The following is a 24,753-nucleotide window of genomic DNA, read 5'->3' as shown; positions in this document are numbered from 1 at the left end:
TCCTGACATTAACACAGAATAAATAATAAACCCCCTTGCAAAAAAATGGGCACCTATGGTTTTTGTATTTCATGTGCATGAAAGCTTACTTTCTAAGCTTCAATGCCTAAAAATCTGAAAAACCATAGGTGCCCTATTTTTTTGCAAGGGGGTTTAGTACAAGTAAATTGAAGATGACAAAATGTGTGTTTTTTTACGAAGGTTTACAAGGGTGATGACCGTAAAATGACTCTACTATGGTAGAGTCATGCCTATGTCTAGAAGCATGCAGATGGTAAGTTGTCGTCTATGGTGGCGTTCCAAGTGGAGGCTTTTGTCCAACAGTGGACGTCTTTGGCTGATGAACTGAACGAATCAGAAATGAGGAGATACGTAGAAGAACGAGGGTCACAGACACACAAGCGAATAAGGTTTGTTAAATCAATTTCCCAGAATCGTTATTTCCTAGTAGCAAAATTTCCTGTCGCTTTTTTTCCAGTATGCTTTTTCACTGAATCTTATTTTCAAACAGAATCGACACAGAAACATAGATAGGTTTAGGTAATGTAAAGTTTGCATCGGCCCGAAGGGCCAAAACTACACAAAAGTAGGAGCTCCGCTCACGCTCCGTCGACACTGTGTCTGTGTCGATTCTGATTGGAAAAAAACGCTACTGTGAAAATAAGCTTCAGTAAAAAACCATAGTGGGTAAAAAAACATTCGGGAAAAAATGCGAACGGAAATTTTGCTACTAGGAAATAAAGATAGTGGGAAATTGATCTAACAAATCGCTTCCAAACGTAGCAACTGTGGGTATAAATGGGAGAGGCCTATGCCCAACAGTGGACATCCTACGGTTGATAATTACTATCACAATCAGTGGGGCTCTCGTACTACTTATCACGCAAACAACGAGAATAACCCACACGTTTCGACCACATTAGAGTGGCTGAGGTTATGAGTAGCCTAAGATGTCAGTCATTATTATTCGTTGTTAGTGTGATAAGTCCCGATAGTGGTAGCAATTATGAGTGAAAATCACTACAGTTTAAAACATAAGTATCCTACGGCTGACAGATGATGACGATAATACAAATAAGATTTGAACTGCAATCTACTTACCTAACCTTCCTATAATAATACTGTTGTGACTTGTGTTGTGAATAAACGTTTCTTTTTCTATTCTTTCAATCTTACCTTAACTAAATAAGCGACGTGTCCTTTGACGAGAGCGTCCGGGGCGTGGATCCAGTTACGGCCGTTTGGAGCGCCGTTGCTCTTGCCTTTGCCCTGCCAAAAGAGCAGGGTCGACATCCTGCAACAAACAGAAATAACCATCAGCGTACAGATAGACGTGAGGAGAATAAAAGCAACGTTTCCATTAGAGATGTGCGAGGATGTGTTTTTCATTTTCCGATAGATTCGCTTCATTTACCTCGCCTCGCTCCGCTCAGCTGTTTCCACCAGAGATGTGCTGTGCGAGGATGTGTAAATGAAGCGTTTCTATTGGTTAATGAAAAACACACCCTCGCATGTTATTGGTGGAAACGCTGCTTCCCTTAAATGTCATGGAGGATACAAATTTTGCAATAATAATATATAAAAAAAGAGTTCAGATTCAGGTGTTAGTTTGCGGAAGTCTAAGTTTAAAATAAGGTTAAAGTTTTTTTTTCTCAAAATAAATTTTTACATTTCACTTAAATGTAAGTAACAATAATAATTCCTTATACATAGCGAACTTAAGCATTGCTTTGCACATAATAACTGAGAAACTAAACCAATATTGCATTAAATTTAAAAAGAGGGTAATTGTTGCATCAATAGAAAATTTCATATCGAGTAGATCCAGTTATTGATGTTAAAGTTAAATTAAAATATTATCGAGGCAGACCGAGAAGGAGATGGCGGGACGATCTGGACTGGCCTGACATTGCGTCAGAACGAGAGTTGTGGAGGTCAAGAGGGGAGGCTTTTGCCCAGCAGTGGGACACTATACAGGCTACTTAAATTAAATAAATAATTATAGTTTAAGTGGATGCTGTTTTGCAATAGTGTGTTAACCCTGATTAATTCTGCAATACAATATCAACCCTTAGAAATAGTATTTTATGCAACTGTATCGTAATAGGGGTCCTTGAAACACGAGTGTGGGTTTATGAAACAAGGCGTAGCCGAATGACCTGCATTAACGAGAACTAGGTAGGTATGTCTGCCCCACGAGCTGCGCGCGCGACGACCTGCTGAGAGAGTTTTTACAGTTGACATTGTATTGCAAAATGACAGTGAGTTGACTCAGTATTGCAAAACAGCATCTAGTTAAGCTTATCAATGTAGCTGTTGGAACCCCAAAAATAAATAATATAGAATAGCTACATAGAATGAGATGTAGTAAGGAAATGAATGCGTGGAAAGATACAGATACCAGCAGAAAAGAAGTACTGACGCCTTATGGCGTAATATAATATGTAATTATTATATGGAAAACCCTCGTTTTATGAGCAGGAGATACGCGATTAGTTGGCACACGTGGAATTAATTGATAAGGTGAAGACACTATAATGCGCTTGGTATATTATAATATAACTGTGCATGCAAGTATATTTTCCAAAATATTGTACCTAGGTTCTCTTCTTTTTCTTTTTTGTCCATGAATGTATGTATATATATTTTTTTGTCGATTAGACACTGCCATAATTTTTCACAGATGTTTTCACTGTTAGCCGGTTCGATGCTTAACTGTACAACTGTTTTGGCTCACAAACATTGTTTTTTGATTTGTAATATGTGATAAGTTGGTTCTGTCATCGTTTGTCTCTTTTTTAGAAGTAAATCCTTCATATGGAATAATTAAAGAGGCACAGACTGATTGCCTTGTACAGCAAACACCATGGGTTTCTGACAGAATACCAGCACTGCAGGTTACTGCAGTATATGTTGAGTCAGCGCTTATTCTAGACATCGTCGCAGGGCTCTCAATTTATCAATTTAAAGAATAACAAGTGAACTTTATTTTGGTGCTAGTTTTAAGTTAAAAGGTATATTATTGTATATTTTCTATTGTACTTTGAGCTTTGTATGCTGTTTTGAATAAAGATTCTATCTATCTATCTATCTCTTAGATTCTTATATTATTCGTCAGTGTCTTTGTACAGTATTAATAGTGCACTAGCTGTTACACGCGACAACGCAGCGTCCGCGTCGAATTAGTTTATCGCTATCACGCGGGAACTATACAATTTTCCGGGATAAAAAATAACCTATTAGTATGTCCTTCCTCGGGACTCAATCTATCTGTATACCACAAAACAGACTTATAAACTTTCGAGTTTATAATATTAGTGAGATAATGGTCTTCCATCGTATTTTATCGAAAAAGTTGGTATTTATTGTGCTCTCTTAATTAGTTTTAGTCATGGTCATCGTACAGGCGTTTTGACATTTGATACTAAAAATAATAAAGTTACATATTAATGGACATGAAAATATCACTAATTTAATCCATACTTAATGTTATAAGTTAAGTTATAGGTTAAGGTTATTGTACCGTTCTTGTCAAACTTAAAACCTAAAATTGCTAAAAGTGGCTCCGAAGCCGTAAAGTTTCGAGTGCTCTGCCTACCCCATTTGGGAATACAGGCGTGATGTTTGTGTGTCTGTTAATATTATAAATGAGAAAGTGTGTCTGTTTGTGTGTTTGTCCGTCTTTTGGCATAGAGATAGTTTATGGACCAGAGAGCGACATAGGCTACTTTTTATCCTGGTAAAATGCACAGTTCCCGAGGGAACAGCGCGCGATAACCGAATTCCACGCGGGCGAAGTCGCGAGCAAAAGCTAGTAAAAAATATAAACCTTAAACTATTTTACCCTAATAACATTTAATTACATATTTAATTAAGTTATTATACGGATTAGATAATTTTTTCTAGATGGAAGTAGGTACACTATGCAATCCTGCTTCAGGCAGATCTTTTAGACGGAGTATTCTTTTTATAATTTTCATTGTTATATTTAAATGTTTAGTTCTATAATTTTTGTATCGAGGAAACCATTTTCCAACGCATGCGCGTCAACGATTTAACGCGTGCCTTTTTAAACGGCCGATACTGATGAACTTGTCTTTAATCAATAATTAATTCCATCGGATCGCGATGTTAAAGACAATGTGCAGAATGTTTGTGCGCGTCGCATTATGTGTTGCGCAGTAGAATCTGCCATTATACCTATCTATAAGTTACGTACCCTCTGACTTTTGGTCCGTGGGGCAAGGCTCGGATATCGGTTAAATTTCCAAACCGTTATCATGTACTTGGCGCTTAACCTCATTTTGGTTTCGTTCGCGAAACAGTTATTTTTAAACCGGCTTTTAATGGAAAATTTCCATAAAGTTCTTGTCAGATTAACCGGTTTAGAACAATAAAAACCGGTTTATACCGGCGCAGGATAAACGTCGCCGTCCGCCACCGGCCGGCAAGCTGTAACTCGTCGAATAAACCGGTTTATTTAGGTTACTTATAGTTAAGTTCTTAAAAACGTTCGCGTTCTTATGAAAGTTCGTAGTTAAACCGAAATAAACCGGTATTTACCGCTATTTTATAAACCGGTTCCGAGCCTTGCCGTGGGGACCCGAAGCTAAAAAACTATTTTTTTAAAAGAAGCTTGCCCGTTACAGTGGCGACCATAGAGCTGGCTCTTCCTCGGTCAACGTCAGAGGCGTCTTTACCTATAGTGCAGGGTGTGCGTTGCACACGGGCGCAGCGGTGTTAGGGGCGCCGGCCGCGGCACGTACCTATTCCATTTTGACCACGCGCTCCCTAGATGGCGTTAAAGTAATAATTGCACACGGGCGCTACATGGGCTAAAGACGCCGCTGGTCAACGTATTGGCATTGCCATACAACGAGGAAACGCAGCCAGCCTTATGGGCACCCTGCCCAATAGCAGCGACTTGGGTGATATTTGCCAATATAGATTTTTAGGATTAGAGTAAGTTAGTTTTAGTTCTATTTTTATTTCTTTTTGTTAATTATTGCATATATTGCGTGTTATTTATTAACTTAAATCTTTGATGACAGGGTTACATTTCGTAGACTACATTATAAATCCCATAAATATTAAAAGCTGTCAAACGAATGAACCGATTTGAGATATTGAACTTTTAAATGTATTTTTCACTTTTTTTAATTTGGTCAGGTTACAGGTGAATAGTTTTAGTATTTATATCTTATGGCTCCGCAAATTATGTTTTTATACTATATTATGGCCTTGACCACTCGTGACTTATCTCATACAATTGCTATAATCAGCAATTAATAAATATCTCATTAAATATTAATACTGGCTTGGTCGTGAGATCCGATCACGAGCATTGGAGGATGTTGTTGAGATTAAAAAAGCAACACAAAATTCTTGGGCATATTAGTAAGGAGATACTTTACATTTTACGAGTTTTGCTTTTGAGAATAAAGGTTGTATTTTACAAAGAAACAAGTAATAAATAAATATCATGGGACACTTGACACCAATTGACCTAGTTCCAAACCAAGCAAAGTACTATGTATACTGTACTATGGATACTAGGCAACGGATAAACATACTTATATACATAAATACATACTTAAACAAAACACATATTAATCATCCAAGACCCGAGAACAAACATTCATATTATTCATATATATTATTATTGCAAAGTTCAGTATGTTTCTCGTAAATCGAATTTCACTTTTTCAAATTTAATTTCAGCGATCGGATCGGCTTCAAATTTGAATACAGATGTGTAAAATGATAATGTAAGATGCAGATACAGTTAATATAAAGTACAGTCAGTAAAGAGAAAGTTTGTATTTAAAAAAAAATCTTTATTACCAAATCGGTTCAGCGGTTTACACTTCAAAAGGTAACAAACAAACAGACTTACAATTTTTTGCATTTATAATGTTTTTGTATTTGCAGGTGGTAGGACCTTGTGCAAGGTCCGCCCGGATTGCTACCACCATCTTGCTCGCTAATCCTGCCGTGAAGCAGCAGTGCTTGCACTGTTGTGTTTCGGCGTGTAGAGTAAAACAGCCGGTGAAATTACTGGCATTTGAGGTATCCCATTTTAGGCTTCTAGGTTGGCAACGCATCTGCAACCCCCCTGGTGTCGCAGGTATCTATAGGCGGTGGTGATCTCTTACCGCCAAGAGACTTGCTCGTTTGCCATCCAGTCGAATAAAAAAATATAAGTGAGATTTTACTACTTATGTAAAATATATGCTAAGCTAAATATAAGCTCATTTCCGTCCGCGTACGAGCAAGCAGAGTTCGTAGCACGGGAGGTCAACTCGCGAAATCCTTGGTTGGCGCAATAGGACGCATACAAATATGTTTCTTTAAATTGAAAACACGTGGTTAAATAAATTATATACACGTTAACTCGTGGTTAATGTCTTTGTTAAACTTCCGCGGAAGACATGAGGCAGTTAAGTGCAACTTAGACCTGACTACGGGAACAATCGCGTTCTAAAAAAATAAGTAAGTTTCTGTCATTTTTTTTTTACAACTAGTGTTTTTGTGAGTGTACTTTTTGCTGACTGTACTTGCATTGTTATTCAACTTGCATATGTATACCAAATTTCAAGTCAATCCGACCACGGAAGTTGGTCAAAATGAACTAGCAGGATTTGACCAAACAACAACAAAACAAACAGCAAAAAAGCTGTCAATAAAGAAATATTTACACAGTTGTGGCTACCCTACCAGGATGCTTGTCAACTAGAATATCAGAGATAGGTTATATGTTTTTGTCAAATACTTGTAAAATTAGGAATATAGAAAGAGAGAAAGAAAATGCATTTATTCACAACACAAGACACAACAATATTATTAGCTATAAATAAACAACAAAAAGGTATGTGTCATTGCGGTTGTGAATCGGACACTGGCTCAGCATAATGCTGAAGCGTTAAAAACACACCAGCGCTGATTTTCAGCCAGCACCATCGGTGACCCTCGGACCGTTATGGAACTATGGTAGTCTCATTAGGTCTCTAGTTATGTCTGGCAGTTAATTTTGTTTTTATTTACGTAAATTCTATTTTTAACTGCGCCAAGAACAAAGTAATTAGATAGAGGTTAAATATTAAGCACTAATTACCGGTAATTCCATATTTTTATCGCGTCAGCATCTTTTGTGTGTAAAGGCATTAAATGGCATATGCGTCATAAGAATAATTAAAAGTGTGCTTTTGAATGACAAACACAATTGTTACTTAGACCGGCTATTTATATTTATATTTTAAGTGCAGGTAACTAAAACTATTTTTAACAGACTTTAAATGTGTTTTTTACAACATACATATACTGAACGGCAAAAAATCTGGCCCTCAAATGTATGCAGTATTGGTTAATTTTGTATGGAGAGAGGGCCAAATTTTGTACCGCTGAGTATAATAAAGTTCAATATTGATGGATGGAAAGCCGTGGTGGCCGAGTGGTTTGACCTATGGCCTCTCAAGCAGAGGATCGTGGTCTCAAACCCCGGCTCGCACCTCCGAGTTTTTCGAAATTCATGTGCGGAATTACATTTGAAATTTACCACGAGCTTTGCGGTGAAGGAAAACATCGTGAGGAAACCTGCAAAAACCTGGAAGCAATTCAATGGTGCGTGTGAAGTTCCCAATCCGCACTGGGCCCGCGTGGGAACTAATGCCCAAGCCCTGTCATTCTGAGGGGAGGCCTGTGCCCTGCAGCGGGACGTATATAGGCTGGGATGATGATGATGATTGATGGATATGAAAATATGACTCATTAGAGTAATTGATTGACACTTCGGGTGCCTTCGCGTCGCGATTGAGATCTGACTATTCCCGATGGAAAAGAATGGTTTGATGCTTGCTCTACATTAGTCTACATCTGTAGTTAATAAGAATAGTGGAACAATTAACACAAATCGGTGTAATTAGATACACGTACATGTACGCGGTAAAAAATTTGGCCCGCAAATTTATGCAGCAATAAGTAATTTTGTAGTTAGAGTGGGCCAAATTTTGTGCCGCTGAGTATATTTAAATACACGGCTTTCATTCAAAAACCTGAGCCTGCCGGGATTCGAACCCGGAACCTTTAACTTCATTGCCAGGGTCAATAACCACTAGGCTATCCGTGTCACATCATTATTTTGTTTCTTTAATTGATATTATGATAGAGCAAAAAAAAGTTTCTTTAATGAAGATTAGAGATATCCTACCTTATATTTTTAATTTAACCAATAGACGATTCACTAACGTCTAACCCAAAATAACCGAAACATTTTTACCCTACTGCCACAAGGAGCGTTATTTATACAAATGATTCGATTCACGAAAATATATAATTTAGTAATCGTATTTTGAAAATGTAAATGTATCAGGATTTTTATCTAACTATTAACCTGACCCAACCTAACTAACTAAAGTAGTTCAGTTTCAGAATTAAATGCATTTTACCAAATGAAACATTTGTGAAACGAATCAATTAAAAAAAATGCCACATGTCAAGTCTCTAGTTACAAACTAACCCAACTTATTTGTGAATCAGACCAAGCAATACCTACTACACTTTATGCGAACGACATTAAAAAAAAAACGATTCATAGATAAGTTGTTCAGTCTATAAAGTGGTTTTAGGTGGTATTTTTCTGTTTGTTAGTGAATAGGTAGATTAATGATAGAGATTACAAATACGGAACATTAAAATTAACAAGTTTTAAAAGTCTACTATTTTACTATAAAACTGTAATTAAATTCTATTTAACTCCCAAATTATCTTAATTTCCACCAATAAACTGTTTGAAAACCAAAAATTCATTTTTTTTTTCTAAATTACACTGGCAACTGACAATGCAACTCGTGTCTAAAAAGTTCCTGACACATCAAAAGTGACTCTTTGCCCACGTGACAGCGTACAGTTTCGCCCGACGCTGCTAAGTGTGATATAGCTTTATTCAATTGGGTGTAAGCGGTTAGTTCCGTACGTGTTACGGAGTGGCACGCACGCACACAGACGCAGCGTGTAGATTCTGGATGTGTGCGTGTAGGGATGGGAAGATGAATGCGTAACTAATATCGACAAACGTTAATTTGAATAGAATTTAAAGAAATCAATAAAATCAAATCAGCCTACATCCACCAACTTCTGAGTAAAGGCCAAATAATAATAATAATCGTTCACGAGCGACCGGTAGCTAGTCTATGCAACAAATTTGTGTTCATGCAACTCCTCCACCTTCACACTGTAAGAACACACACAAATCACAGAAACCCAACTATCACCTCCACCACACAACACGGACGCGTTTCGAACTTAGGCAGAGTCATCTTCAAGGAGAGGACACGTTTCAAACTCAACCAGATTTCATCTTCAGAGAGATGACGCATTTCAACTCAACCAGAGCTCATCCTCGATCTGTCCTACCCATGGAAAGAGATGGGACCGTGTTACTCTGAAAATTGGGCATGGTGCGGCAAATTACATAAACACAATTAGAACAATTTACCATAGAACAAACAAACAATCATTCGGCGATAGGATATAGACCCATTTGGGACCGGGTCTCTTTCTAATAAGTCCCAGTTCGAGAGACACAGACTGAATCGGGTCTTTGTGTCTTCAAGCCGTAACTATTTCAAATTTGTAAATGGTGATTAGTCGGGTTTTGTGTCATAACAAGTGTATAAGCCTGACCTTCAGGGCGTTTATTTCGACGGAACTGACGACAAATATAAACAGAACGGTTATCTATAATTGTCGTGGGGGCAAGGTCCGATTCGGCATCGTATTTTTAGCCACATTGTCTGAATTAATTCGCATTGTTGTTGACCCACCCTTGTTTAACGGTTAGGATTAAAAAAATACTTACTCCTTACTCATATCCTACTAATAGCGTGTGTGTATGTTTGTTATTCTTTCACGTTAAAATGGCTGGATGGATTTGTATGAAATTTGGTATGTAGGAAGCTGGATGTCTGGAATAATACAAAGGCTACTTTTTAGTTCAATACAACAACACGTTCAGAATGCTTTGGGCCTGCCCAGCAGGTGTAGCGCGTCTGGCATGTTCTGCGAGGCCCGTACGGACGGGTTTCCGGCGATCATGCGCAAGAAAATAGTCTCGCTGCTGGACCGTATAAGACTGACCTCCAACAGCATTCTGAGCGTGCTTGCTGTAAAGTACGACTGCCCAATACTTGTGCACTGGGTTGGGCAGATTAAGGGGGTGGCATGGCATGTGCAGTTAAATGAAATTAATGCTCATATAATTTAATTTAATTGATTAATTTTAAATACTAACTTTAGGAAATAAGCTCTGTTACTAATCATCTATGGAGTCCTGTGTATTCCGAAATAAAGATTATATTATTATTATTATTATTATTTATCCGGATATTCCCACGGGATAGAGATAAAAGCTAGAAATATCATCTGCTTGGTATATGACCTATAGCACGATTGTTTTTAACGCATCGTCAATGTAGGTAAATGACAACAAATATTCTTAATTTTTATTGAAATATCTGCTCCGACCGGAATCGAACTCGGGACTTCGATCTTCGTAGCTCTCTAACCACTGGACTATCCAGTTGTCAATATAGTTTTCGTATAGGATCATTGCGGATAAGACTTGACTCTTAATCATCGACATTCACATCTCCTAGGTATACCTACTTGCTTACGAAGTTTTTTATCACCAGAAAAACTACATGGCAAATTTTAGCACACAAATTCTTAGAAGGTGAATTGTGAGCCTGTTTGGTGCCCAAGGCTACTTTACTTATATTATGCTGTATTGTATTGTTTTTATTTCGTTAGTAGTTTAAAAAGCTTCTATCTCAAAAGCGACATCCTTGTTAAGTGAACTTTACTTGGTGTACATCTCGTACATAAAGTTTTAGATTAGTTAAGCAGTGTCGATCTGTTTGTACATAAAACATAGAAAAGGTAGGTTAGAGAATGAAAACAGATGACAAAGGCGATTCTACTTATAAAGACTTATCTCCCAGCAAAGTTCTTTTTGTACGAAGTAAAAAAAATATTGAATTATTTGTTGGTAGGCAAAACTAAACAGGAAGGAGAGTAGTTACATAGCTGAAAATTATCATAACAAAACATTCGACTGTTTATAAATACACCAAAATGATTATCCTTATAGAGGTTCAGAAAAATGTGCTAAGTAGATGAACAACAACGGACTTCCCAGATGTTTCAAACAGGTTCAACAAAATTATGACGCACATTTTGACATTGAGCACGAAGATTGTTTTGATAGATATAATGACAAGGAAAATTTCCAGGGATTCCCATGATTTTTGACAACAGATAACTCCTGAAAGTCTTTCCGTGTGTCTGAAAGTGTTTCCATGTGCGTGTACGCGCTTCAAGCGAGATTCGAACGCAACCTTGTAACCTAAGCACACAGAGCGATCGTGAACTGCGCATTTACTGCGCGTATACGCGCAGATACAGCGATACAGACGCGCTGTAGCCGCTTGTACTACAAACGCAAATCGGGGCATCTACGGCGCAGAACTTGTAACCTAAGAACACGGAGCGATCGTGAACCGCGCGTATACTGTGCGTATACGCGCAGATACTGCGATACAGACGCGCTGTAGCCGCTCGTACTACAAACGCAATTCGGGGCATCTACGGCGCAGACGACGCGCGTTCCAGAAACGCGCGTCGTCTGCGCGTTTAAAATACGCCGTGTGCAAGGGGCCTAAGCTATTAATTACCTACTTGCTACATGATCGTAATTAAATTTGTAAGTGTCAACAGATCTTATAAGTCTTATTACAACCACTTCTAGAGATTTAATTCACATGAAATTTGGCACGTTTAACCTTGAGTATCTATTTTAGAATTGAACTAAAAAAAAAGTTTCGAAATTTTCACAGGAGACGGATACAGAAGTACTAATATGGTTTGACAACCGGATGGCCAAGTGATTAGAGAACCTGACTACGAAGCTTCAGGTCCTGGGTTAGATTCTCGGCCGGGCAGATATTTGTATATGAATAATACGAATGTTTGTTCTCTGGTCTTGGATGTTTAATATGTATTTAAGTATGTATTTATCTATAAATCCGTTGCCTAGTATCCATAGTAGAAGCTTTGCTTAGTTTGGGACTAGGTCAATTGGTGTCAAGTGCCCCATGATATATATATTATATCCTAACTAATATTATAAATATATGTACCAACATACACACACATACACAATACCACATAGCTAGAAAAATATCAAAGTTGAAGTGGCAATGGGTGGGCCACATTGAAGAACAGATAGATGTTGGGGTAGAAAGGTCGAGTGGCGATGGCGACCACGAACTGGATGAAGAAGCGTTAACCGGCCTCCCACTAGTACCACTACCATGAGTTTACAGTGACCGTACTCGATAGCGACGGCGTAAATTATTTGTATGGAGAACTGTACAGCGCCTCTACAAATAATTTACGCCGTCGCTATCGAGTACGTTCACTGTAAACTCATGGTAGTGGTACTGGTGTATATCTCGAGAATAGCTTGCAACTCGTGGATGCAAGTAGGGATTTGTAGTTCATTGTGGATTGGGGATGGCGCCTTTGTTTAACAGTAGATGTCTTCCAGCTAATGATGATAAATATTATAAATGATTATCAAAGTCAAAGTCAAAATATCTTTATTCAATTTAGGCTATAACAAGCACTTGTGAATGTCAAAAAAATCTACCACCGGTTCGGAAAAACCTCTGTTGAGAAGAATCCGGCAAGAAACTCAACGAGGTATATTTTTTTTAAACAGATTTACAACTATTATATACAGATTATATCATGGTCAGGGATATTTGGAAATAATTCCGATTCGCATTGGCGATCCCTTACTTCAAATACACTTGTGATGTGTACTTGTAAATCTAAATATATATACTCGTTGAGTTTATTGCAGGATTCTTTTAACAGAGACTTTTCCGAACCAGTGGTAGATTTTTTTTCGACATTCATACGTGCTTGTTATCGGTGCGTAACGAAGGATATAACAACAATTGACATAATTTTCATTTGATATAATGTAATTTTTCCTATAAACCAAACTTATTTATATTGTTATTAATTTGATTTGATGTACTTTAGGTTAGGTTAGGTTTAATTTATAAAAAAGTTCCGTGAAGCTCCTATCCTTTGAAATTACATCAAATGATGTTATATCAAGTGTTGTTAGCATAAATTGAATAAAGATATTGTATTTTGACTTTGACTTTGAATGCGATTGAGTGTCAGTGTTTGTTAGTTGGCTAATTCACTTTAAGTACTCAAGCGACAGTGTCGAAATTTTGTATGGAAGTTTGCAGGAAAAAAACCGTCAATTTTTTATCGATAATAACACCGCGAAATTAGTCCAGCCCGCGTTGCATAACTACCGGCGCGAGCGCAGCGGAGCTATCCTCTGCGACTACGACCAGGACAACTAGAGATAAGCGGTTATTTTTACTTTCCTCATCGCGAATAGCCCAATAGTGGGAAAACCCAGGATTCGTATCTACATCCAAGGGCTCGTTCCAACCAATCATTGATAAGTTTTAAGTGACAAATGCGGTGTCTCTGTTTACTCAGACAAGACAAACAGAGACGGCATAATAGTTATCTGTCACATAAAAATTATCAATGAGTGGTGAAACATTGGGTTAGTCTGACGAACTGGGAAAACAGATGACAGATGAATCTTTTTTTTACAAAATAGCTATATCCCGGGAATTTACAAACGATAATGATGGAAGAATAATTTTATTATGTAAAGATTTAAAGTTTTTTATTGAAATGATGGAAGAAATGCATAATGATCATTTGATATAATAGAATTTTCGGTGGTACTATCAATTACAGAAACTTTTTTGATCGTTTAATCTGCAGATCGATTTAGGTTAGGTTTATTTTATACAACAATCCTGTATAGTTAACGATTTTTGAGAAAATTGCATTAGATCGAATGAATATTATCTATTTTTCGATTATTCTTCCTAAACTCTAAATCTATCCATCTATGTCAATCTATGTATTCTGTTTGAAATATATATATTTGACCTTATTCCTTGTTAATGTCATATATGGGGAAATTCTATGAAAAGTATCAGTTTTTAATCGACTTCAAAAAACTCTCTGGGTACCCTGATCTGGAATGGTCTGATCTGGACGCTGACTCAGTTAGTCAGGACATTCTTTTTACGTGACTACGTCAGAAATGCTATGTTATTGATTGCATGTTATTATATATTAAGATTCCTAAAGTTTACGAAACATCCTGTTTATAAATGATGATTACAACAGATTACAAAGGATTACAAAGAAAATATATGCGTGAGCATATTTTATAGCTTAGCGTGCGTTTATGTTTATGTGCCAATAAACACTTTATAGCACGTGTCGACAACACAAAACAGAGAGTTGTGTAGAGTAAAACATATCCCTAAAAGGCATCTCCCCCACAAGATTAAATATTTCAAAATCAAACAGATCCATAAGCAGTCAAATTACGAGCTACGAAAAACCGTGTTACCACATCTACCTAGACAGCTGTTGAACACGTGTTTATTTGTGGCTATGCCAATTATATTCTGTGTCCAACAAATGGGTCATTTAGATCCTGACAAAAGGATTGCTGCTTATATCCAGTGACCGCCAGACCACCGGTGTATATTGTGGGCCCACGCATCGTCTTCCGGTATGGTTATGGTCGTCTCTTGAGCTATATGAAGTCTTAATTCAACACATCGTGTTTGCATACAATCTTCAAGAAGTTTATTTGAATAAGATATTTGGCAGCTTTAGTCAGTAATTCCAAGATATTTATAGCTGTAACAGCGGCTAATCATGGCATTATGCTGAGTGGGAACCTACCTATTTAGCATCATGTATTTGTATTGTATTGTTTCATTATTGTTCATCAGTTTTTTCTTTTGATCTGTGATCGTGATGTTTTATGATTATGAATGACGTTAAATGAATGCATTTCCTTTCCATAAAAACTATTTCATTCAAACCGGAATGCCTGATTAATTTTCAATTAACTGTACAATTATTTTGGTAGCTTTGTAATATATAAACAAACAGTCAATTGAGTCTAAGCGATGTCACGTTCAATATTTACATACAAAATCTATTGACAAGTGTTTTGCTAGCTTGTAAAAAGTATGTCAATTGATGGCCACCAAAGATATGACGATACAATAAATATTTTTCGTTGCACACCACAAAGCAGTCAATTAATTAACTGTGATAATTTGAAAAAGGCTTTAAATAATGTTATGGGTTGATTCAGTACGCCTCTGCTTCAAGACAAGCACAGTCTAAAACTAGATCTGCCTGTGATACATTTAGAACGATATATTTAGCATAAGACAATAGCAATTGCAGCCTGTGTTAGGTGCAGCTTTGTTCATGCAATCGTCACTTAAAATTAGATAGAAATGCATACCATGCATTCTAACGGTGTAAGTAAGTACTGTAAGTACTAGAGAACCATATAGGTTAGGTTAGTTTTATTAAAATCATGAAACATTTAAGTACAGTTTCGGAATAAAATGCATTTAGCCAAAGGAAACGTTTGTGAAACAAATCAGTTGTAAAAAAGAAATATTTGGTTTAATATTAGTGAATCCTAAATAAAATTAGAATAGGGTTCACTGACTTCACTTGGCCCTCGGTTTTTTTTTAATTAATTATTAGTGAACTAACCTAACCTACGTTATTCCATAAGATGACATTACATAAAATTCTCATTTTTTATGGCAAACAAAATTATGGCAAATGACATAATGACGGTGTTGCGTCACATTTCAAGTTTTATATTTAGCCAACTAAAAATATCCTTCAACATCCCAGTTGCTATGCAAATCAGTTCTTATGAACTAAAATTTTGCACTAACAAAAAATTAATTGCTTTTCCTTCCTCTGACATATTTTATGGCTAACAATGTTTAACTGGTATCTGTACAGGGAAAAAGGTGAATGATAGGTAGAGCGGTTAATAAATAAAATATAAAGTAGTAATAGGACATAAGAATTAATATTTTCATAACAATACCAGTTCAATTAAAAGCAAAAATGTATACCTAAATCGGGTCTGCTACTATGTAGGTACAATTTTCAAGGCAAATTGTGTCACCTGCGATAGATTTTTTAAAACTATAAGTTCGGTCTAGCAAGCCATATTAGGGCTCATGCTAGGAAATAAGTAATAGTAGATTGTACAACGAGAGCATAAAACGAGCCAGTACGGCGAGGGTGGATAGACACGTCGAGGGGAAAATGGATTTAATGCTCGAGTTTTATATTCTGCTTTTCACTTCGATGGCGAGGAAATTAAATAGCAACAGTGAAAACAATTGTTCACTTACTACGTAAATTTTATTTTTCATGCATTACTATTTTTTTTTAGTTTTTGTGATTTATTTTGATTGATTTGATTGATTTTGAGTTTTATATAAATAAAAAAATGTATTAAAAAATATAAAGAAACTTCTTTGTTTGTGGCTGTTGACACCTAATTACCTTGGTCTTAGACGAAGATTTTATTTTATGCACTAGTGCATAAAAAGTAATTTTATGTCGCCTAGATCCAGCATAAACAACCACTTTACGAGCATGAGAAGTGAAAAAGCTTTTTAGTGTACATAAGTACTTTTTATAAGTATATAGTTGTATTGTTTTATTTACTTAGTCCCCGTCCTCGAAAACGATTTGGAGGACATGAAGTGTTAAAATGCATCACGTAACTGTCTGTACCTTCTCTAGTAAACTATTTTTGTATTTACTGTAGACTTTCCTCATCCTCATTCCATCTCTTTCCCGCAATCTTCTGACTCCCAGCTTAAATCTGAACCAATATTGATATTCTAGATTTCAGTACAAAATATTTTGCAGCAATGTTACTTAGTGCGTAGGTGTTAAAACAGCAAATGGCTGAATGCCGTCACGACCGTTTTAGTAAAAGGTCAACGACTGATTCACTATGCAATTCTATCGACACCGACAAACCATGTTATACGTCACTAGCGTCATTCGAAAATCAAAATGCGGTTGAAACAGCAAAATTATACACGTATAGGGGTCTAGATATCGATTACGACTTTGTCCAGTTCGGTGTTGAGACCCTTGGTCCCTGGAGTCCTAGCGCTAAGAAAATTTATAAAGAAATATCTAGGTACTTAAGAGGTTTGTAGACGTTACAAGGGACCAAAGAGCTGTGAGCTTCCTCGGAGAGAGGAGTGAATTAGCTTGGCTAGTCAAAGAGGGAACACTGCCAGAATCTTTGGGATTTTGTAAGTTTAGGATAGTTTTATTTTAATTTAATTGTTATTTAATGTTTTCTGTTTTTTAATAAACTAATTCATTTACTTAAATCAAAAATTATTGACCGAGTATAAGCGTCGTACACTAAGGTGTTACTCTTAATAATAAAGCTTATTTCGTCAGAACCCATAGCAACTTACACAGTTATTGAAATTACAAAAAGAAAAAAATACAAAAATACAATTATAAAATCGTTATTACAGGTAACGAGTAGGATGGTGATAGCGATACGGACGGACATCTGCGATTGATCATGAATGGTTGACGAACGTGCAGTTATGAGTAGCCAGCTTTACGGGGTCAATGCACCTTAATGCAACTCTGCTGCGAGCTTGCTCAGTATAAATATTTTTAAATAACATGGAATGTTGACAACTTCATTTACTGGTTTTTAATAGTTTAGTTTAGTTTAGTTTAGTTTATTTATTCATTCAATACATCATTACATTATAATTTACATAAATGTCAGTTATAAGATTTGTATTGAAATCGTCAAAGGTAATATGATTAGTAATAATTATAAAAATAAAATTCTAAGCATGTCATGTGAATGTAAACAATTAAAATTAGACTGGTTCTCCTCAAGGGATCGTCAGACTGAAACACATTGAAATGTATATAAAGAATAAATGTCAAGAATATGTAAAGATTAATAATTGAGTAACAATTTAAATGTCAATGTAAAAACAATAAAATAAAAACAAGAATAATAATAACATTTAAACATTAAATTAAAATAAGACGTAGAAATGGACGGGGCGCGTAAACAAGTTGGTCGCCATGGTTACACCATCATCATCATCATCATCATCATCATTATTATTATCTTGGCCTACTCGTATATAAGTTCCACTGCTGGGCTCAGGCCTTCTCAGAATGAGAGTTTGGTCTGTAGCCCCACGCGGGCCCAGTGCTGATTTGGAACTTCACACACCATTGAATTACTTCGTATACTGGTGCAGGTTTCGTATTTCCTCACGATGTTTTCCTTCACTGTAAAGCTCGTGCTGCGAGCCCGAACTTGAACCCACGGTCCTCTGCTTGAGACGCCATAGTACAAGCTTTGCCTAGCTTGGGACTAGGTCAACTGGTGTCAAGTGTCCCATGATATTTATAAAATCTAAATTGCGAAAAATATGCCAAATTGTATGTCAGACGGTTCTGACAAACGCCTCAGCATAATGCTGAGTCAGCGGCCGTTTCACTTTGTGGGGACACACAAAATCGTGTAAATACCTATGTATTATCATTTTTGTGTTTTTTTGTCTTCTTTTATTTTGTTTGTTTGTTTATAATAATAGTAATAAACGTTTATTGCAGACCAGGGTCCATAGATTGTTAGTAACATGTAATCTCATTTAAAGGGTTAGTACACACAAAGAAATAAAATTATCATCAAAATATACTCTTTATTGTACAAAAAGGAAATACAAAAATGTTACACAAAAAAAGAAAGTGCTAAGTACAAAGGCGGACTATTCTTTTTTGGGTTCTTATTTTTGTTTTTGCTGTTTATTCTTATTTTTAAATTTTGTTGTATTTGTGTGGGTATGTGAATGTGAATAAATGTCTTTTTCTTTTTATTTTCTTTCAAAATTTCAAGTGAACCCGACTACAGAAAGTGGGTCTTTAGCTTCTAACATTTGAGCCAAATAAATAAACAAACAAGGCAAGCTAAATAAAAGCTTGTAAAAACCAATAAGTACGGTATTTGACAACTCTTGAATTTGCCATATCTTAATATTATTATGAAAATATAGATAATATTATTATGAAAATATAGATATACCTACAGTCAGTGTTTAGCGAAGAGAAAACTTAAATCGGTTGAAACTAGAATTTATACTGATTTTTTGAAAAATCTATGTACGAGTACCTGTCTCTTTCTCAAACGCTTTTCTCTATGCAGCAAGTATGGCGGTACTGGCGTGTGACGTCACATGCCAGTATGTCTTTCTCTGTCTAATCTTGAATTTCAAATCTTTATAACTTTGTTATTTGTAAAAGTAGCTTAAAAATTGTTTCTCTATTCGATAACAGGCATTGTGAAGTTTTAATTTATAAATCATAAAAAATAGTCAAATACCGTATTCGCTATGTATTTTTCATCCATCCGGAACGCGCGGGCGCAATTAGTTCGCGGGTCACATAATTGTGATCTAACCTCAAGACAGAGTCACCGTTTTGTTTTCAAACAACCAATTACTAGAGAAAGCTTGGGTTCTCCTTTGTACCTGACTATTACGACGCTAACGTATTTGTTTATTCTATGAACTAAGCTAAAATAATTTCTTTGCTCACCCGCGACCTTATGTTGATGCAAGATATGCGTGTTCACGCAGTTCTCCACCTCCAACACACATCACAAAAACCCATCTATCACCACCACCACACTACACTGACGCGTTTCGAACTCAACCAGAGCTCATCTTCAGAGCAACACAACCTTAAACCATGCTACCAGATGTTAGACACATATCACATTGTCATGGATTAGTTTTAAGGATATACGTAGGTATATATTGGGCCAATCAACTATTTTACCGACACTTTGGGCGTGTCCTGCGTTACCAAAATTGTCTCTGGCGTTACCAAAAAAATCGTAGGTACTTCCAACAAGATATTTCACGGTTTAATAGGTTGAACATACGTAGGATGGCATGTATTCATGTACACCATCTATTAAATTACAGAAAAAACGTGTTTACTTACAAAAATCTGAAATTGTTTGAAATATGTCGCGAACAGATTAGTGTCGGTAAAAAAGTTGATTGGCCCTATTACGGGCGTAATATACGTATGAGACGGCATTAAGCTTATTTCTAATACAGGCGAAGCCGCGGGTTAAGGCTAATATTTTCTTAATTTTTTGTTTAATTATCAAAAGAGCACTACCCCCCCTGTTTGACCATCCATTGATTAAACTTATCTGACGGATAAATGTGATGCCGTCTCTGTTTGTTTTGTTCGAATAGACGGAGATGCGCATCACATTTATTCATCAAAAAAAAATCAATAGGTGGTGAAACAGCCCCAACGTGTCCAGTATTTTTTAATAAGTAATCTAAAGGACTAATCAGAATTATCAGGACACTGACCTAACTAACTAAGAATAGATGCATTATTTGTTGCAAGTGTCGTACAATGACAGCGACCTTCGCTCTATTTAGCGCCGTAAGGTCTCGACGCGTGCGCGTGCGCATCATTCTCGAACCGGTTACCTTCAAATGTCAGTTTAATAGTATTTGACACCATTTATCAATAAATGCAAGACAAAGCTCTAATAAATGGTTAATTTTGAACCTGAACTAGTCAGAGGATCGCGGCGCGGGTCCAAATCCAGGCTCCCATCTGAGTTTTCCGAAATTATAAAAAAAATAACAAAAAACCGGCCAAGAGCGTGTCGGACACTTACCTACTACAGTCTTAAAATCTATTACCAGATTTTCGGCAATAACTCAAAAACGGTATATACGATCATGTTGAAACCAATTTTCGTTGAAAGTATTTATTAAGCGTTACCTTTCCATATTTTTTGCTTATTTTTTGGACAAACGGTCTACAAGATAGATTTTTGCTATTTTGGGAGCGATTATATCCGGAAATCTTCACTTAATCAAAAAAGTTTTTGAGAAACCTTACTATATTTTCAAAAGAGCTGTCGAACTATGTTCCACACGTTGATGCGAGTTACATTTTTTTTAATTTAACTACAAAACTAAACAGCGGCTTTGACAAGACATCTGTACTCCAAATTTCATTGATATACCTACATCTTGTAGTTTTCGAGTAAAATGCCTGTGACATACGGACGGACGGACAGACAGACAGACAGACAGACAGACGGACTTGACGAAACTATAAGGGTTCCGTTTTTGCTATTTTGGCTCCGGAACCCTAAAAATGTACCTTTTCTTTCAAAATGATTTAATTTTTTCATATAAATTTTATGAGTCAGTTCTGTGACGCCCTTACCGAGTGTATGATAAAAAACGTCACAAAACTTGGGGCCCGTTGGGGACATTTTTTTAAACTATCCGAATCGATTGTGCTCTTGATTGACCACCTTGGCCGCTCAGAAACATCTGATGGCGACTGTACAGTTTTTTGTAAAGAGCCGACCTACCAGCGCAGCAATTTAATGGTGTGTGTGTGAAGTTCCCAAAGCGCACTGGGCCCTCATGGCATGGGGATACTAAGGGGCTGTTTCACCATCCATTGATTAGTGTTAACTGACGGTTAAATGTGATGCCGTCTTTGTTTTGTTCGAATAGACGGAGACGGCATCACATTTAACCGTCAGTTAACACTAATCAATGGATGGTGAAACAGCCCCTAATAGTAGTCGTAGTCCTGTGCCCAATAGTAGGACGTAGTCGTATATATGTATATACTTCGTTTTTTTAGCATTAGAAAAGGCATAGGCGTATATAAACTCCAATTCAATAGAATCTGACAATCCTGTAGACACTTCCAGCCTACTAACATAAACACCGGGCTGCCTAAGGCTTTGTGATGTGACTATTATTCTTTTTATTGCAACAACAGGGACATATATAATCAAGTGTGCCCACGATAGGGTGTCTTAAATATGTAGAAAATTGACAGATTCTATTGAATTGTACTTTAGTGGGGGGCCGGGTGGGCCAAGCCCACCCCAGTATGGTCTAGTGCCCACCCCAGGCTGTTGGGCTACTGATTCGAAATTCTATAATACTGATATCTTCACACAAAAGTCCAGGCCCAGGAAAATAACCCTAGATACGCCATTTTATTGAAAAGAAAACGTTTAAAAAAACCAGTAACTATTACTTATGATACCAAAAGTACTTAAATGGTCTTTTAGATCCTTGCTATTGTTACATATTTACTGTGACTTGTTTTTCAAAAGTGTTTGTAATACAAACACATCAAGATCGCTTAACATGTTTCCAATGCTAAAAAAACGAAGTATTGAATTAGTTATTCTGTGGCATTAGATTAGCATGATGATGATTAGACCCAAATAAGACTGGTAGAACTCGAATTGACATGAAATTGGTTCTGCATGTCACCCGGAGTCTTCCTAACACACTCATCCGGCTACAGATCAAGTGACAACTGAACGCTAATGCTGTTTCGCAGTTAGTAGGTATGTCCGTCTTTGCGTCTAAATATAGACGAGCTGGTTGGACGCGAAATTTCATTTTACTCCATATTTAGAATGCGTGTGGCGAGCATTTAAATTCAGTTTGAGATTGGCAGGGCGTGTGGCGAGCATTTAAATTCAGTTTGAGAATGGCAGGGCGTTTGGGTGAGACTCTTTCCCGCCCCGGATAAAACCGACATGGAAATACCGGCCCTGTTTTTTGTGTACCCGGCCCATAGAAACTGACAGGAGCTTCTATGGGCGTGTGTACACGAAAAACAGGGTCGGTATTTCCATCCCGGTATTATCCAGGCCGGGAAAGAGTATCACCCGGGCGTTTCACTATGAAAAGAAATCTTGTCTATGAAATATTTCTTTTTACCTCTACTTCAAGCAAAGAGACTTCAAGTGATAGTAATTTTTGACGTTTTGTATTTTTTTTTCTAAATTATCAATTGACATAAAAAGGCCCTAGTCCCAAACTAAGCTAAGCTTGTAAGTACTAGAGGTACTAGGCAACTTAACAGGTCAAATAAAGTTATTTTCTCCAAGACACTAGTGGCTTATCTTATCTCATAGTATTTAAAATATATAGTATTTAATTACCAACTTATTAATATAATTAATTATTTATTTTTTGGATAGTTTTTATTTCAATTGTTGTTCTTGAATAAAAAATAATTAATTACACACAGTAAAATAGTGTAAAGGTTCTTGATTTATAACGTTTTAGCCGATGTCACTTTTCTCTGCTTATACTTAATTTACTTATTAAATCAGGCGTTGCTTTGCGGAGGTTCATAATAATACACTAAAAACAGCAGGGCTACTACGCAACTCGAAACTCGAAGTTCGTGTCGTGCGGTCCCTCTGACACTTATACTATTTAATACGAGAGCGTGAGGGACGGTACGATACGAACTTCGAGTTTCGAGTTTCGTAGTAGCCCTGCAGTTACTTTGCTCACCCGCGAAGATTTTTTTTTTACTCCAAAAAGTTAATTCCCAGGTTGCTTATATCAAAATCAAATGTGTCTTAGCTAAACATTATCATCTGGTTTGCAATGAGGGCTATCGTTTTTTGTCTTACTAGATGGCGCGACTGTTGCGTGAGGTTTTTAAGTGTGGCTTTCAAAGTCTGTTATTACGGGCGTGAAAACAAAGTTTAGATTAAAATCATATTTAATACACCTTATAACCGTACCATAAAAATATCGAGCAACCACAGTGTTGCGTAGTCCCGTTTTGTTCGGAAAAAAAGGGAGGTCAAAAGTTTCCCAAAGACAAAACTGTCTCAAAACACAGACATTCATTGCCCCGTAACGCATAATTGCCATAATTAATTTCAGGTAATGCAAAATATTCACAAAATTATTCTAATTATAAAGAAACCCGCGTAGCTCACCCAAAAACTATGAGATTTGACATTTCGGAGACCTCACGCTACACTAGCGCCTCTAGCGGCGAATTCATACGCGATAGCCCTCATTACATGAGACGCAACGCCTATCCAAGACCGACTGAATTTGTATGCGCTTGCGCTTATGTTACGCCATATCTAGAAGCTACGGTATGAATAATTATTTCATGTAAGATTGCATGCAGCGTAAAGCACCGTGGGAAATGTTTATTAAAAGAAAACGAAGGATTTATATTTCACTAGCTTTTACCCGTGGCATCGCTCACATAAATCTGTCAGACGAAGTTAAACTTTACGTTGCGGTCTAAGTAGGTAAATTCTATGAAAATCGCCCATGCAAAATTTGATGACTATAGACTCAGTGGTTAAGTTTTGGGATTTTAAATGGATACACTGGGAATATTAGGATAAAATGTAGGTTGTGTAAATGTAGGTGTTCTAAATTTAATCCTACGTACCCCTAAACTTTAGCATTTATATCATTTAGGGTCTGTTTCACCATCCATTGATTAGTGTTAACTGAGGGTTAAATGTGATGCAGTCTCCGTCTATCCGAACATAACAAATAGAGACGAATCGATAATTTCAATAATTAGCTGTAATAAAAAAAACATTACATTTAAACCAGAATACCAAATTAAATTTTAATAAGGTTTATGACAACTCCTGAATTTGCCATGTCTTGTATATTATTATAAAAATATAGATATACAGACAGTGTTTAGCGAAGAGAAAACTTTAATCGGTTGAAAATTGGTTTTATAATATTTTTTTGAGAAATCTATACACCTTTGTTTCTTTCTCAAACGCTTTTCTCTATGCAGCAAGTATGGCGCTACTTGCGTGTGACGTCACATGCAAGTATGTCTTTCTCTGTCTAATCT

At 36.6% G+C, this 24,753-nt stretch overlaps 1 protein-coding gene across 3 annotated transcripts in view; it reads right to left on the bottom strand.

Moving 5' to 3' along the window:
* ced-6 (PTB domain-containing adapter protein ced-6) overlaps window positions 1-24,753 on the bottom strand; it is an 87,745-nt gene that overhangs the window by 14,464 nt on the left and 48,528 nt on the right. For all 3 annotated transcript variants that reach the window (XM_074108792.1, XM_074108791.1, XM_074108793.1), the window contains one exon: window positions 1,177-1,294. In XM_074108792.1, the coding sequence (XP_073964893.1) occupies window positions 1,177-1,293 (117 nt within the window). In that variant the 5' untranslated portion in view covers window position 1,294. The remainder of the gene's footprint in view (window positions 1-1,176; window positions 1,295-24,753) is intronic.

The sequence above is a fragment of the Choristoneura fumiferana genome, chromosome 27 (assembly GCF_025370935.1).
Source record: "Choristoneura fumiferana chromosome 27, NRCan_CFum_1, whole genome shotgun sequence".
NCBI lineage: Eukaryota > Metazoa > Arthropoda > Insecta > Lepidoptera > Tortricidae > Choristoneura > Choristoneura fumiferana.
The sequence above is the reverse complement of the archived record's forward strand: the minus strand, read 5'-3'. Positions and strand labels throughout refer to the sequence as shown.